This window comes from Aquila chrysaetos, chromosome 1, assembly GCF_900496995.4.
Source record: "Aquila chrysaetos chrysaetos chromosome 1, bAquChr1.4, whole genome shotgun sequence".
NCBI lineage: Eukaryota > Metazoa > Chordata > Aves > Accipitriformes > Accipitridae > Aquila > Aquila chrysaetos.
Window position 1 is genome coordinate 2,190,119 of NC_044004.1, and position 16,458 is coordinate 2,206,576.

The following is a 16,458-nucleotide window of genomic DNA, read 5'->3' on the forward strand; positions in this document are numbered from 1 at the left end:
TTGTCACATTGGTGACATTTTCTGCCTATTCAGCCGGATTTGCCCACTCCATGGCTGAAGTGGAGGATCAAATAAACTGAGAAAGGAAGCGTGGTTATGACTGCATGTACAACAGAGCAGGAAGGAAGGTTTTTGGAAATTAGTCACGAGTTAACGTTACTCGTGAATATAGACTCATAAACAGTTGTTGCAGAAATACAAGCTATTTTAAACTCTCAAAAAAAGAGATACGGTGACTCAAATTTACATGTGTTAATTCAAAAGATCAGTCTTTTTTGTCAGGAGCCTTTAAAAACAACTTTAAGAAACAAAAAATTGAGGAAAATGTGTTTCAGCTCTATAGCTCAAAGTTGTGAAGTTTTGCTATAGCTTTTTAATAAAAGTCACCTTTGGGCAGAAACAAATCACAGAAGATTTCAGCTTCAGAAATGAACGTTTCAAGCAGTTACAGAGCCAGAAGAAAATGGGGTTGTAATAGAAATTCTTTTGCAGTCTTAACTGCAGAATGAATTATCACTCACTTGACTGCAGTAACTGCACTCATATGCACAGTCTGTACTGCTGGCAAGAAAAACCCATCAAATATTTTTCTTTTCAGCTTTAATACAACAATAGATTAAAATGGATTTCTTGGCTCGTTCACAGGCTTGATTATCTGTGATTATATGATTCTCCATTCATAAATGGACATAAAAATAACAGATACAAGAGCATACTATCTATCCTGAACGCAGGTAACTATGTCCTACTGTAGCCTTACAAAATACCCCATCCCCTTGTCCAATACAAACAAAAATGACGGGGTGTTATAGAGGAAGAAGACTACTTACCACATACGGGAATTAACTTCATATTTGTACAAGTCATCTGCTAGCCTGTATTTGTTGGCACTGAATGCTTTATAACCTCCATGGATATAAATTGATCTTGTATTTGGATCATAAACACTACTGTGACCATACCCTCCTTGCACCAAAGCTCCACTCGTCTGTAAAATGTTCCATGTATTTGTGGCTGAGAAATGAAAAATGTGAGTGAGAGAACATGGTTAATTTATCTCCATTAATAACTTATCAATAAATCTGGTGGTGAAACAAATTGGGTTTGCCTTGACTCAGATCTAGACACTGTCTCTATGACTTCATATTCAAAAATATTCTCCTTCAAGGAGTTTATTGTCAAGAAGTATTGTCAAGTATTTTTAATTAGACCAGAAATATCCCTTCTACAGTCATTTATTACATTTTGCAGACAAGCTAAGTGAAAGATAAAAAAGTACAGAAATAATATATTGCATTTCAATGACATGAAAATGCCAGCACCATGACTTGATTTGGAATGGTACCCAAGAGCACTTTTATTTTATATATATATATATCTCTATCTCAAATCAGACAGCACTGAAGCCAAGTTAAGTACGACTGTGAAGAACATTGCAGTTAAAAAATAATATGCGATTAATGGTCCTATATCTCACTCGCTAAAAAAACATTGGTTTGAAGCACTCTAGACATAATATAATGGCAACTGAAACAAAAATGCCAAATTACACACCAATTCCCTGTAGCAAGTGCAGAATGAAACCCTACACAGGCTTCCTAACTCCAGGGCAAATCAGGTACACAAAAGGCAAAGGAACTGTATAGTCTGCCAGATCACACGTGAGAGAAATAGAACAGCAGGAAAACAAATCACTGCCCCACACATCCCGGTTTTCTTTAGCTTTCTCCTAGAGGAAGAAAGCTCGCTCCTGTGGACACCAGCAAACCAGGGCAGGCTCCAGTAGGTCCTCTGGATCAGGACGACTGAAGCACGAGGATAACAGGTTGAACGTGCAGACAGGATCACTATTTCTGACAATAACCAGCACATTCACGTTGTGAACTTCCTGTGCTTAACTACGTTCTCTACCTTGTCAGCGGAGCAAGGGACATGCCTCCAGAGAGCCGTTTCAGAGCAGCTAACTGAGGTAGAAGTTCGGTTCATCTGGAGAGCTTCCTACGCTTCTCCACTGGTGATACTAGATATCTCTGGATCCTAAAATCAGAGTTTGGACTATTCCCGGAGATATGGGGATCAGATCATATCAGAGATACAGGAGTCCAGAAAGTCACTGCCTGTTCCCCTAAGCATTCGCTACTGCAAACATCGCTATCAGGTTAAGCAGATACTTGGTCTGAATTGTTACAGCCATTCTCGTATTTGCAGGATACAAAAATAATTTCAAAAGTGTTTCCTTTGTCAGAGGGAGAGAGGAAAATTAATCTAAATTGTCCCACAGTTATCACGCTTTGTCTCTCAATTACAGCTTTTTTGTCTTTGGGACCTAACAAGCTGTACAAAGCTGGAGGCACGTGGCTGCCTGCTCACTGTTTGTGTTACACAAACACTGGAAGTTAGATTGAACTTCTCATAAATACAAACAGAAGGAGAATAGATCCGTCTTGATTTTGCTATCTGAATATGAATCACTTAAATAATTTTCCAACCAACTGTTAAAATTGAAGCAAATGGTAGGTAGGGCCCCACTCACCCAGGTTGTATTCCTGGACGTTGCTGATGTACCCATAAAGAGGGCAGTGCCCAAAGATGACGAGCATGACGGCACTGTCGTCTTGCAGGGTGACGATGTGTGCCGAGTGGCCAACAACAGCGTACTGCTCCTTGGCTTTCGGCGTCACTTGAGCCCAGGTCTGGGTGGGAATGTGGAACACCCACAGCTGGCTGGTCACGTTCCCCGTCGCATCTATTTTTCCACCATACATGTATATATCGTCCTGAAAGAAGTTAGATTTAAAATGACGCTAACGAGTTTGGCATTTAGGAAACAGCCAATATGTAAGCGACGAAGTTGTTATATTTTATCTTCTCGCAGCCTAAGTTTTTCTCCTCTCTCAAGGAGAAACATATCTCCTTCACCAGTCACATTTGATATGAAAGCAAACACGACTGGCAAGGTTTGTACCCAAGCCTGTAATGTCAGAATACCTTCAACACACACAGTTCATCCTACACCAAGGTACAGAGGGGAAGGGGTGCGTGGGGCAGGACTGACCTTCAGATGACAGACATCAAAATTTAGGTGCCTGTATGCTAGCTGAGTGTCTAAGTATATATACGCAAAATATAGCAGAGCCTGGAGAATAATTCAACTGATCAAAAGGAGAGAATTTGTGCCTACTTTTGGGTGAGCTGACTTGCTCTCGAGATTTCACTACCTGTACTGACTAGGTCTGTTTTCACTATAAACAAAGCTGAGAGGCTCCCAAAAGCACCCAAAGTTAGGCACCTGAAGTCAGGTGACTTAATAAGCAAGCTGAATCCCTCCCATAGCTTACAAATGCAATCAGCAAAAGATAGCTGGGAAGAAAGGCAGCTATGATGGAAACTCCTCTGTGTCTGTACACCAAAAGCTTTGTCTTCCAAGTTAATGTACTGACAAAAAATGAGGACCTCGGAGTCAGTCATGAATTGACCAAAGTGTGCAGTGGAGCCCTGTTTCCCTACTGACAAGGTGGTAACCTTGGAAAGGGAAATTCTCTACTATAGCTGGTGCTTCTCGGGCAGAACCACTGCCCATCACTGATGTAAACCCATTTATCACAGAATCAGAGAATCGTTTAGGTTGGAAAAGACCCTTAAGATCATCAAGTCCAACCATTAACCTAACAATGCCAAGCCCACCACTAAACCCTGTCCCTAAGCACCACATCTACATGTCTTTTAAATACCTCCAGGGATGGTGACTCCACCACTTCCCTGGGCAGCCTGTTCCAATGCTTAACAACCCTTTCAGTGAAGAAATTTTTCTTAATATCCAATGTAAGCCTCCCCTGGTGCAACTTGAGGCCTTTTCCTCTCGTCCTATCACTTGTTACTTGGGAGAAGAGACCGACCCCCACCTCGCGACAACCTCCTTTCAGGTAGTTGTAGAGAGCGATAAGGTCTCCCCTCAGCCTCCTTTTTTTCTCCAGACTAAACAACCCCTCAGTTGAGTTCCCTCAGCTGCTCCTCATGAGACATGTGCTCTAGACCCTTCATCAGCTTCGTTGCCCTTCTCTGGATGCGATCCTTCTTTTGGATCACACCCTACTTCTGAACAGTTATTTGCAGAATGTGCATGGAGCCCTCATGGGCAGGAACTTCCATCCTTCTCAGGTTCTTCAAGTGTTCTGTTTGTGAACAGTGCTGTGTGGAGTTTTTTGAGTGTTTATAATTATGCTTTATACAGGCTTGCACTGTGATGAGCTAATTAACATTCCAAAACCAAAGGTCAGTAAAGGATTAGCTCATTTCCTTTTCAAAGACTTTGCCATTCTGCTCTAACGTGGCCTGCACCCACAGCAAGGCATCCAGGTGAGAAATGAGTTCAGAAAAAGTCAAATCTGCTTGCCGTTTCAGATGCTGGAAGAATAGAATCATGGGTCTACTGCAGAAGCAGAGCAGGCTCCAAAAATCCCTAATTCACCAGCTCTGCTTTCCAGTCTTGGACAACAGAGGTCATGAAAATATTTATGTGGTCTACACAAAAGGCAGCTGGGGAACCAGCTGAACTCCAGCAAACTCTAGCCATCAGGCACGTTTTGCAATCGCAGACAGTAAGAAGGAAATAATGGACTCACTGACCTCAGTCAGCCTTAAAACTCTCTGAGAAAAGGGCAAAGAAGGAACACTACAGACTTCCTAGGATACCAGTCCAAGAACTCCCTGGAGCACAAGTACACAGACTCGGCTAACCATGGACAAGCCTTTGAAGGAGAAATGCTTCTCCCAAAACAAGACCGATCTGTGAAAAGGCGTGGGGGGGTGGGTGAGAAGGGGAAATCAGCAGGAGGTGAGTCTGCAGCACTGAACTTACCTTATGTAATGCCAACGAATGACCATATCTCATCTCTACGGAGTTCACAGTGTTGTCCAGTGGAAGCCACTCTTCAGAAATAAGATCATACCTGTATAACAAAAATTGAATTAATTATCTGAGAAGTAGATAATACAGTCAAGAAAATTATTGCTCATCCTTTCCAGGATTTGTGGGAAATTACTTTATTTAACAAAAGTCCTACCAAGATTTGAGCATGCACAAAGCACTCTCAGACTACTTATGGATTAAAAAAATCCAGTCAAGCCTGCTCTGTTACTTAATGTCCACATATTGATTTGCTTTACCATGAGTCATCTTTTCCATGCAAAACCAAGAGCTAATGCATTGTCTATTAAGCTATGACAACTTACACCACACGATCCACCCAAAAGAGCAGAAAAACTTTACGCTAAGTTCCAACTACTTGATGAAAAAAAACCCCAAAACCTGCCAGTGTTTAAAAGGCATTTTTTAATTATGTCTTTGTCATTCAAGCATGTTTTTTCTGTGAACTTGAAACAAAATAAACCCTTAGCCCTGAAGATGGCCTGTAGCTTTTTAGATAAAAGAATGAACTATACTTGCCAGGCTTACAGCCTTCTAAGATAAAACAATCTCTGAGAAAGTGTTCCATGAAGCCACAGGGTATCTGTTGAAAAATCAGGCATGACTTTGAAAGACTAAATTGTGGATGTAATCAGCAACTATTCGACAACTAAGTGTATTTTCAGCTCCTCTCTAACTTCCCCTACAAGAACTATTACCTCTGGATGTGCAGGCAGAGCACACAGCTCTTGCTTAGGTCCATGAAAGTGAGGTATGCAGGTATCCCTGGGAAGAAATCCAGTTTTTACCTAAATCTGCCCAAATACTATCAAGCTCAAAAGGAGGCCTGACATGTTTTTTATGGGGGATTTCCATGAGGTACACAATTACTATTTGATATCTTAGTTACTATTATATCTTCTCAACTAACTGCATAAATGTCATCATCCTAAATGCCACTCCCTGTCTAGTATCCCATCCACTATGCATAAACATGTACAGTGATCAGTACGTATTAATTAAGAAGCCAAACACTCTGAAGTCACACAGATACAAGGAAGGGCTAATAACACAGAAGCAAAACTACCCTCTTTGAATACGAGGTCAGATATAACTTCAAAGCTAGCCTAGAAATATATAGTGAATAGTTAAATGCTGTCAGAAGCAGATGAATCAAAACCTCACTGAACACCAGGAACCTTTCGCTTTTTCTTCTCAAAAATTAGCACCCCTTAGCAGTGTTTTCCCACCTCTCAAACATGAGTCTAGATTTTTATTACTGCTGTTTTCCCCCGGAGATGGAGCGTAGGTCAAAGCACAGCATGTCGGATGGCATTTTCTAAAAATAATTCTCAAAACTAAGTTCCTCTACTTGGACTTCATTATCTAGGTTTATACTCACGCTAAAACCTTCTGAGAGTCAGAATGATTGAAGACATAGCCTCCAATGATCCACATTTTATTGTCATGGATTACGGTTTTGTGAGATGCTCTAGGAAGTTTTGGAAAAGAGTATTCCTCCCGGGTCCAAAACGACTGGTTTGCAGGAGCAGGAATTGAACAGCCAGGACCTGGGAAAAATAAGGTTTAAAAATTAACTTAATTGTTTCCAAAGCCTGTATTTCAGCTAGAGGTCAATACCCTGCACCACAGGTGACAAAGATGGTGCACGGCCAGGTAACAGGTGAAAGCTGTGATCCTCATTTCCTTGCCCACACCAGCAATCTGTGATGGACCTGGTATGTGATCTCCCAACTGTAACAACATACTTCAAATCTAAAATTGTTTTCAGAACTAAAAAGCAGTTCTAGACTAGACGAATCAGTGATGCAAAGCAGACACTGCTCTGCTCTCCCCCACTGTGATTACAGGGGGGCATGGCGCAGACCCCCTCCCACTCCACACTAAGAGGGTGTCTTCCAGCACTTCTCTAGCTACCATGTGCCCACAGAAGCCCTAACACAATGAAAGCTTCAGGAGACCTGCTCAGCAGCATGCCATTTAAAAAAAAAAAAAAAAAAAAAAATCAAGGGTCTATGGCTATCTTTCCCTCTCTTCAGTCCTCTCCTTCCCAGCGATACATTTTTGCCAATTGTTCACTTGTTTTTTTTCTATATTTCTGCTGCTCTTAAACCAACTTCTTCACTGCCAGCCTTCTCTTTGCAGTTCCCCATGGCATGGCAGAAGAGGAGCAGCAAGGTCTCAGCAAAGTCAGCCGCCGCATGGATGCTCTCCCTTCTTCTCAGTGACAGCCATCCACCCCGCACACAGTTACTACAGACAGCAGAGAGCACAGAACCTCCTGAAAGGCTCAGGCCTTGAAAATGGAAGGGGTTTAGCAGGACAGCCTTTAGGCACTCACAGAAGTGAATCACCATGTAACAGAGTTGTGGTTTTGACTGTAAGAGACAGCATCTGCTCATTCTTGCCGAGTTTCTACCAGTAATAATCTCCAGTTCAGGAAAGCAGACTTACTGCCCTTGAAAAACTCCTGGTTTCTGAGGTAGAGTGACCATTTCCAGATGTAAAAAAGCTTCAGAATAAGAAAGGGGAGAGCAGCTTGCATCTCATTCTGCTATGGTTTGTTTTAGGGCTTTTTTTTTTTTGCTGGGTTGTTTTGGTTTGGGTTTTTTTCTTCCCCTTACACACTAACCTGCTACAGAAATGAAAGACGGGGAAAAAACAGGGGTAGGCTAAAAATTGAGCAACCATAAGCCCACCTTTGCTGTCAGTGTACAACCAGACTGCGCTGCATAAGGGGATATGGTCTTCCAGCCCTGAAGCATATTACCTGTGGCTGGTTTTCTATCCGAGAAGCAGACGTGCTAACCTCAGTACTGGGTGCGTTCTCCTTGGGATACTCATTTTGGATTCTTTCCACAGTGCCTAACATACCGTCTGGTTTTGCAGCATAGCTAAGTAGTGGTAGCAAGTGCTGCCAGTGCTGTAGCTGGCTGTATTTCATGAGACTCATTCTTCCACGCCAGTGTATCTTTGTAAAGGAAACAGGTATGTTTGGTCCAAACTGTTGCTAAGCCTGACATGGCTGACCAGCACAGCTGGACAGGAGAACAAGGCATTGTGTGTGTTCAAACAGGTTAACGACTGCCACGAGGCTCAAATTTGCTTTAAGTGCACGGGAACGATGCTTAAAGTTTTTATCTGATGCCTGCAGACAAGAGATGGGTACTGCTTTGTATGGTAGCATAGTTGCTTTTAAAAGCATTTGTTACAAATGCAGTGTGATCTTTTGATATAAAAAGGCAGATATTCCGTTCCTAGTCAAAATGCCAATGCTTGTCATGGAGAACATTCTCAAATACTCCCAATTAAACTGCAAGAGCCATACATAGAAAAGGCATCCAAGAGCTTCTCTGTATTAATCAGGAGACTTACCTTGCCAGCCTGCAGAGCACACACATGCCTTAGTATCATTAAAGTTGCAGTGTCCTCTCTCGGGTGCCCCACAATCATCTGTGCAGTACGGAATATCACAGGCTTCTCCCTTCCAATATTTGGCACATTCACATTCAAGAGCATTGCTGCTGTTATTGAGTTTGCACTCTCCTCGGCCGGAGCAATTATTGGGACACATATTGAAACTGCAAACATCAGGGAAAGAATGTTCGTCAGTCATGAAACAGATTCTCAAGCCATACCTCTTACTAAGGAATTCAAGAGTAATTTTGAACAAAAGTTAATACAGCTGTTTGTTAACATACAAACCAACAAGAGCTGCTCATCTAGAATCTGATGTGACAGACCTGTAGAGATTTGTTGCCTACTATCTACAGAGCTGCCTCACTTAATGAGTTAAACTTAGAACTCCTCTGAAAAATTATCAGTATGGTTTTTAGCCATTTGTAATGCAAATGAATTGCCTTTAAACGCCCAACAGTAAGTGAAGAATTTAATCAGTGCTTAAAGCTTTTGTGGTGTCTGTGCAATTTATACTTAAACTACTCACAATTATGGGCTATTCTGGGATCTGCTTACCAAAGGAACACACTTGAGATGAATCCCAAGCCAAAGATGTGCCTGTTTTGAATAAGTTCTGATTTTATAATATCTGCAACATAGCTGAGGCAAAACCAGATACATCCTTGGTGAAGATCCTAATTCGGAGACCCTATTCATTTCCAAATTCCAGTTTTTGCCAGTGTATCAACCAGTATAACTCACAGATGGGCATTACTACCCAATATTCTCCCTGTCATGCGACAGGAGGAGTCACTGCCTCCGAGACCGTAATTTCTCAAGGGTTTGTCGAGTATCTATGTCCAGTAGTAACTATAAAGACTGATAAACTGAAAAGAAATAAATACACCCTTTTATCTACTCTCTGCAAAAATGTTAGGAGGAAACCTAAAGACCAGAACACACAGAAGAAACAAAACACAAACCAGTACTTGAAAACCGTTTGAAATGATCAAGAAAGTGAAGAGTTACAGAAATATTAAAATATCTCAAAGGAACTTAAAAACAGCAGGTTATTCTTTAAGAGCGGGTCTCCGTTGTATTGCAATGGTGCAATACAGACAGCTGGCGGTAGATGGTGTCATGGTTTATGGTATCAGCCAGACTTTCAAAATGCTACTGCCTCAGCTGCTATGTTTCAAGTAACTTCGCAAAGGCTCCTCATTTTCTTCTGGAGCTTTCAAGGAGTGCTGCATTTTCCGCGTTTTTCAAAGAATCCACTGCATATTTAAGTGCTTAATAAGGATGAAAGCACCAAGACTGGTATTCAAAAACTAAGCACCTCATTTTAAGGAAAATTCGATTTTTGCAAAAAGTCAGTTGTGACAAAGGATTTTCAGCTGATTTTTTTTTGAGAGAGATGAAAACTTCTGCAAGGTACACCCAAATTAAAATCTCCCAGTGCAGCACAAACATAATTTCTATCTGTAGGAGCAAAAAATTCAAAGCCCATGATCCCTACCAGAAGCAAGAAATTTCATATCTGCTAGTACGTCCACATTGAGATCGTTTACATCAAAACAAAACCTTTCTAAAAAACAGTCGATGAATTAGGGAGTACCCTAGAATTATTTTTAAAATCTTACCAATGAGGGCTAAATATCCGTTAGTGAACAGAAAGCACCCGCTTATAATATTTAAAATACAAATGAAAGAACACAATAAAACCATTCCAGAGTATAAAGGACCCAGATTAAGCAATTCAATCCCAGGACTGAATAAGAGCGAGCATCCCAAAGAAAACTGCTTGAGGATCCTCAACAGTAGGTACAGGCCAGTGTCCAAAGTGAAACGAGTGTGCTTATGCAAAAGTGTGTTTGTGCAGAAGTATCTCTACAGAATGCATAAGAGCACACACATGCACAAAATACATCAATTCTGGTTGACTGAATATGATCAAATAAATCTAGTAACATAAAAATAAATAACATGATGTCTTTTTGAGCAAATATTTGCCCACGCTTACAATTGACAACTGAAGTTAAATGTTGAGCACATTACAGTTATTAGCTGTTGCAAGGGTATAATAAAGATAAAAATCTAAATTCAAGTATCTACTCATAATTACATGCTTAATGGCAATTGCTTTTTTCAAGACAAAACTGAGAAAAGAGGAAACCTCCTTTTGCTCAACCTGCAACATCACTTTGGAGTGGTACTACTTACTTATATGTGATGTTAAACCCTGTTAAATTATAGGCAGCATCGCTGAAGAAATGCAGAAGGGCATATCCAGAAGTAGCTACAACTTCTGGTACAGTTTCATTGCTATCTTTCTCAGGAACAATAAGACCACTGGAAAAGAAAAAAACCAAAACATTGTTAGCAGTTAAAAGGGAGTAAAACAATAACAGTAAATGCATCAGTATTAATAAAACAATTGAAAATCAAGGCATTCATTTGCATTTATTTGAAGTATAATGAATTTGCATAAAGTAACAATATTCACAGAGCAACGTTATCAGATTGTTTTTCTTCAACAGAACTCCTTAAATATTCAAAAGAAAATGTCTCAACATGGTGAGTATGCACACTCAACCAAACCTCAGAACAACCCCATTCTCAAAGGCGTAAGAACCCTCAAGACCCTCTCAGAAATATAAAACCACACTCTTCAGGGACCAGTTTATTAAGCCCTCTTGCTTGGCTTAATTATCTGCATACACTGTCCATGTTACTGACCAAGAAGTGCAGACAAATCAGGATACTGAGTCTATCGAGAGTAGCGTTACCGCTGCCCTCAATATGCATGACTTCTGTCTACAAGAAGGAACGGTGGCAGAAAGGAAGGCAAATAGAAAATCCTGAAGTAATCAACTTGGCTCTTTGGAAAGATAAATGTATATTATAAGTGTTTAACCCGAGTAAACCTGATGCTGTCTAGAATTCCAGTTATTATTACCAAAAACCTACTTTTCCTCTCTTATAATTCTGCCATGATTTAAACAGGACCCATTCCTAAAAGGAGGTGGCATATTTGAAAACAGAAATTAGTGTGTCCCAAAAAGCGTAAAACCTGCTGTACCAAGCCAAACTAAAGGTCTGCCAAGCCCCGTATCTCCTCCTGACTATGGGCGACAGCAAATGCTTGGGAAAGACTGTGACAACTAAAGCAAGTACAGAGCATCTTGGCGACGTATTATCCTGCTTCCAGAAGCCCACGGTTCAGGTGCTTTGACCTGGAGAACGCACCCAAGTCAGCACATTTAAATAAACCATTCATCCATGCTTCTATCCTATCCAATTCCTTTCTCAACCATTTATACCCTTTTCACCTGGAAAATCCGCAGCAGGGAGGACAACAATTTAACTCTGCAATGGTAGAGAAAGGACTTTGTACGCTCGCTTTACATCTGCTGCCTGATCATCCACCGCTGCCTGCTGGGCTTTTCCTCTTTGAGAAATAAGTACAATCACCCTTACTCACCGTCTTCCTGCCATCCACTCTTTTATAAAATTCCACCTGACTTACCACATCCGCATTTGTCGTCTTTTTTGTCCTAAAAGGCTGTCACACTCACTATTCCCACCTCATTCATTGGTTTGCACTTCTGGTCGCCTCTGGCTGTTTCTCTACACCCTTCCATGTTCTGCAAGATCCTCCAGCCTTTTAGTTTTCTAGGGTTAGCAGAGAGAAGCGAGGATGGTGGACAAGACTATTTACAGTATTCGAGACTGGACACAGTATAGATTTATAGAATGGTTTGCCAAAATAATTGGAGTAAGCTGATGAGGAGACTAAATGTCTCGCGAAAAGAGTAACTACTACCTATTTACCTATTGCACAAAATAGTTTGTATCTGAAAGAGAATGTTTATTGTTCTTTTAACAGAAGCCTGACAACAACAAAACAAAAGTCAATTCCTCCCTCATACAAAAGACATAAGAGCAAGCATAAATTTGAAGTCTATTGAATTTATTTTTTTAAAAGCCTCTATCTAACCAAAGCGCATTGTCTGCCACCACCTATTCATAGGCAGCTGTTATTTTCTTGTACAGAACCATCTTTCCCCCAGCCTCAGCCCTATTTTCAAAGGCTAAGTCGCAGCTTTTTGATGAGGAGAGACTCCAAAGCCCAGAGCAGAGCGTGTCGGGAAGGGAACCGAAGGCAGCTCCGGCCGCTCCGGGGCTGCAGGCAGGCGGCAGCTCTCCTGGGAAAGCAGCCGAGCCTGATTTCGTGCCCTGCGACTTCTGAATATCCAAGGGCACCATCGACTAAAAAGCAACAATGAAAAGAATTTTTCCCCCTGAAAAGAACTTACTTTTCCTCTTTTCAGATCTATGCAGAACAGAAAGCAAATGCAGTTGAAGAGAGTTCCCTAGGACAGCATAAATGAGCTTCTAGACCCAAGGAAAACACTCACAGCTATCCACAGCAACCTATTCACATCGACTGTAAAGCACTTTTTTGTGACCTGAATTTTTCTGTCCCCGCAATACAAGACACTGGTGTGGTCGAAGAAGAACACAGACACCCAGTGAGTCTTTCCAAAAACTTTTGCTATAGAAGTTGGGGCTGTTTACACTAGAAGTAACAGATGAACATGTTACCTACAGCGGAGTAAGTCTGGGAACCGTACAATGGCCCTTCTTGCACAACAGGTCTTATTGTGGATAAAAAGCTATCGTTCATTTTAGCAACATGCCATAATAAGGCAGTAACCTGATCCCATGTTTTGGCTAAACAGCTCCAGCACATTTGCAGATATCTAGCTCGATAAATAGTTCCTTGTGAGAAAGCCAATTATTTTTTCCTCTTTCCGATCTCAAGGATATGGGATCAAAAGACAAAATTCGCTGCCTTTTTCTCCATGTCTAAGAGGTGCCTGTTTCATTCCAAAATTTGAGACTTCTGATCTGAAGATCATCTCTCCCAAAAGACCGTCTCCCACAACACCAAAGAACAAAAAGGTCTAATAAACTTCTCCTTGATATTTGGTTCATAGTTCTCCTTTGTAATGCAAACTGTAGGACAGTATGTCTCTGCCACAGGAAAACAGGCATCTGAATGTAATTCAGGGTAAGGCAAACTACAGCCCAGGGACAAGAGAAAATTCCTTTGCTCTGGTTTATTCTTCTTCAGTCTTATTCTTGCAGCACTTAACATTAGTATTACAAGGCAACCTAACAGGAAGACCCTTTAGAGGGGAGAATAACAGCAGCAAAGAATAAAAGTACAGAGTGAATAGTGGTAGTGAGAGAAGACAAAAATCCCCCCCAATAGCCTTTCCTAATAAAAGGACTAGCACAGGACAATTATTTGTTTTCGCTTAGAAATCTTGATTTGGGGATTTGTTTGGGAAGAACGCTGGCACCTCCATAGCGGATGCTCTCACCACATCTCCCGTTTGCTCCTTTCTTTCCATCTTTTTCTGAAGACTCTTATGTAAATACACTAAAGAGGACATTATCCCACCTACAGAAGTTTAAAACAGCCTGATGAAACTTAATAGATAGTCATTTCTTTCAGAGAAAGCCACGAAGAGAACACAACAGAACAAAAACAATCAGGTCCTTGAAAGGTTGAACCTTGAAAGCCGAGAATAAATTACTGTGTGCACAGCATCATTTTGAATAAACCACCACAACCAGAATTTACATTACCTGCCATGAAAAAAAAAAAAAAAATCCAATAGAATGAGAATGATAAAGGATTGTGCAAAACTTCCTATAAACTACAATCCAAAATCTCTCAGAGACTCAACTCTGGCCAAGATTAGCCTATTTTACAATGTGCCGTTTCTATTTTTTTTTTTTAAATAAGGTTTCAAAACATTTCACAATCATCACTACTCCAAAGCAAATAAATACTCCTACTCAGCTAAGCTGTCCAATGACACTGTTTCTTAGACCTTGAAAGGCAACCCTCTGTTTTGCCCTGAAAGAACTTCTATTTTCTGTGCGCTGGATTTGTAGAGTCAGTGGCAGAGTGAAAAACAATATCCAGGAGACCCAACTTCTCTATTGCCCTGCACACACCGCCTGCCTTGCTCTCTCCCCTACACCACAGAAAAATGGGAATTGTTCAAAACAGAGGGCATCTCCTCTATTACTTTTCCTTGATTTGCTGTGCAAGCATCATGGTGATGCTTTTCTCCTGAGACACAACCTGCCAGCGTGGCAGAGATCAAAAGCGTAAGAAGCTCTACTGAGCAGAAAACAAGACAAAAAGGAAGAAGACAGGAGCCACGAAAGGGTGAAAAGAGAGAGTACAGATCACAGAGAAGTGAAAGGACAAAGGTGATACTGAAAAATCAGTAGTACGTTGGCTTCTCAATGTATCGAAATGCAATGCAAAACAATTCTCTTCTAATTTTTAAATGCTTTGATCCACCTGGACACACATGTATGCAAAATGACACCATTTCTCCCTTATTAAAAAACAGTCCATGCACCTCACCTATACTCACAACTACAAGAGTAGAAACAAACAAACCAAAACCAGAAATTACAAAAGACTAAAAATGAATCTGTGCCAAAAAATAAAAAAAGGGGGAGAGAAAATAAGGAGACATCTCCGATTTCTTTACTTGAAGGAAAAGCTACAACTCTTGTACAACAAGATGAATCCCAAACATGGGCTTTTGAAGAAAAAGCAATTACAATGACAGTTAAAAAAAAAAAACAAAAAAAAAACAAAAAAACTTATTACTGAGAGCTGGCAACACCCCAAAGTACAATTTTTCTTGAAACCATCTTGCACTACAGACAGACCCAGCTGCTGCAGCACCAGGACGGGGCAAGCCTGCCTGCCCGCAGAGCCCTCCGGATCAAGGGGACTTGCCCCAAAACCTCCTCAGCTCTTCCTTCTGGAGACGGCAGAACTTAAGGACAAACCACAAGCATATTAAAATGTGTCTCACGAGCCATTCAGTAATTTTTAATGATTATGTCAGCGGTGAGTGTGACTCTAAAAGCCATATTTCGAGAGAACACAGACTGAGAAGCCTCAACAGAAATAACACCTTTTTTGCCGTTACAGTGAAGAAGTACTTTAAAAGTTAAAAAATTATTTTAGTATCTAGTCCTGGAAAGACAGACCATGCTATCAGCCATGGTGCAAATGCCTTTCCCTTTTTTAAAACCTCAACACTGTTGTTATCATTCAACACCCATGAAGCTCGGGGACAGGATGTTGAGAAATATTAGTTGTTCAGCTTAAGTAAGTGAGTTTTAAAGGATACTTGAATTCATGGAAAGAAAAAAAATTACATTCTTCAGTCCATCAGAAACAGTTTAAGGAAAAAGAACCAAGAAAGCGATGAACTGAAGAAACTTTCTGCTCTAAACTTCCTTTATAGACCTTGATTTAACTCAGAGGATTACACTTTTCAAAACCCTAAAATAGAAACTCTTTGTCCATCTTGTCAAATTGATTTGGTGTTTTTGAAGGAGTTTACAGGTTTAGTGAACAAAAGCAATTTTGATACAATGCATTTACATTTCTCTAAGAAATTTGACTTTCTACCACAAAGACATTTTGATTAATCAATTCTCACGCAACCCAAGGATCAGCTGGCTCGCTGATGGGCTCACAGAGTAAATGTGAACAAGGGAACATCATTCAGCAGATACATTTCTAGCAAAATCCCAAATATATTTGCTCCTCACTTTACGCCAATTTTTTTTTTCTTTTTTTCCAATCAATACTCTAGAAGTTACTGTGGATGCAAAGAAAACAAATACAGAAAAATAATAAATACTTAGAGGACAGGCTGCTAGGACAAAAAGTCAACTGGTCTGCTCTATGAACTGAGCGTGTGCATGATGACTGTATTGCAACACAGTCCAGCACAGGGTTGTAATATAATATATCCCCTATCTTAGGAAGCAGAATAAAAACTGATTTGGGAGGTGATGGTTGATGATGTGCCGAGTGCCAGCTCCATCAGAGGAGGGCGAGAACATCGATAAGGAAAAACCTGGTTACGCACACGAGCAAAGGACATCCAACTCATGCTTTGAAGCAAACAGAGCAATAAAACTTAAGTATTAACAGTCCCTTCGTCGTCTTTACGCAGAGCACGTACACCCGCAGTTTATTCTCTGCCTATGGCGAGTACCGCTTCTTCCTC

At 40.8% G+C, this 16,458-nt stretch overlaps 1 protein-coding gene across 2 annotated transcripts in view; it reads right to left on the reverse strand.

Moving 5' to 3' along the window:
- Nucleotides 1-16,458, reverse strand: part of ATRN (attractin) — a 154,940-nt gene that overhangs the window by 95,816 nt on the left and 42,666 nt on the right. For both annotated transcript variants that reach the window (XM_030041414.2, XM_041126062.1), the window contains exons 4-9: nucleotides 10,550-10,678; nucleotides 8,303-8,508; nucleotides 6,309-6,477; nucleotides 4,859-4,949; nucleotides 2,534-2,777; nucleotides 831-1,014 (exon numbers count right to left, since the gene is read on the reverse strand). In XM_030041414.2, coding sequence (XP_029897274.1) covers nucleotides 831-1,014; nucleotides 2,534-2,777; nucleotides 4,859-4,949; nucleotides 6,309-6,477; nucleotides 8,303-8,508; nucleotides 10,550-10,678 — 1,023 coding nt within the window. The remainder of the gene's footprint in view (nucleotides 1-830; nucleotides 1,015-2,533; nucleotides 2,778-4,858; nucleotides 4,950-6,308; nucleotides 6,478-8,302; nucleotides 8,509-10,549; nucleotides 10,679-16,458) is intronic.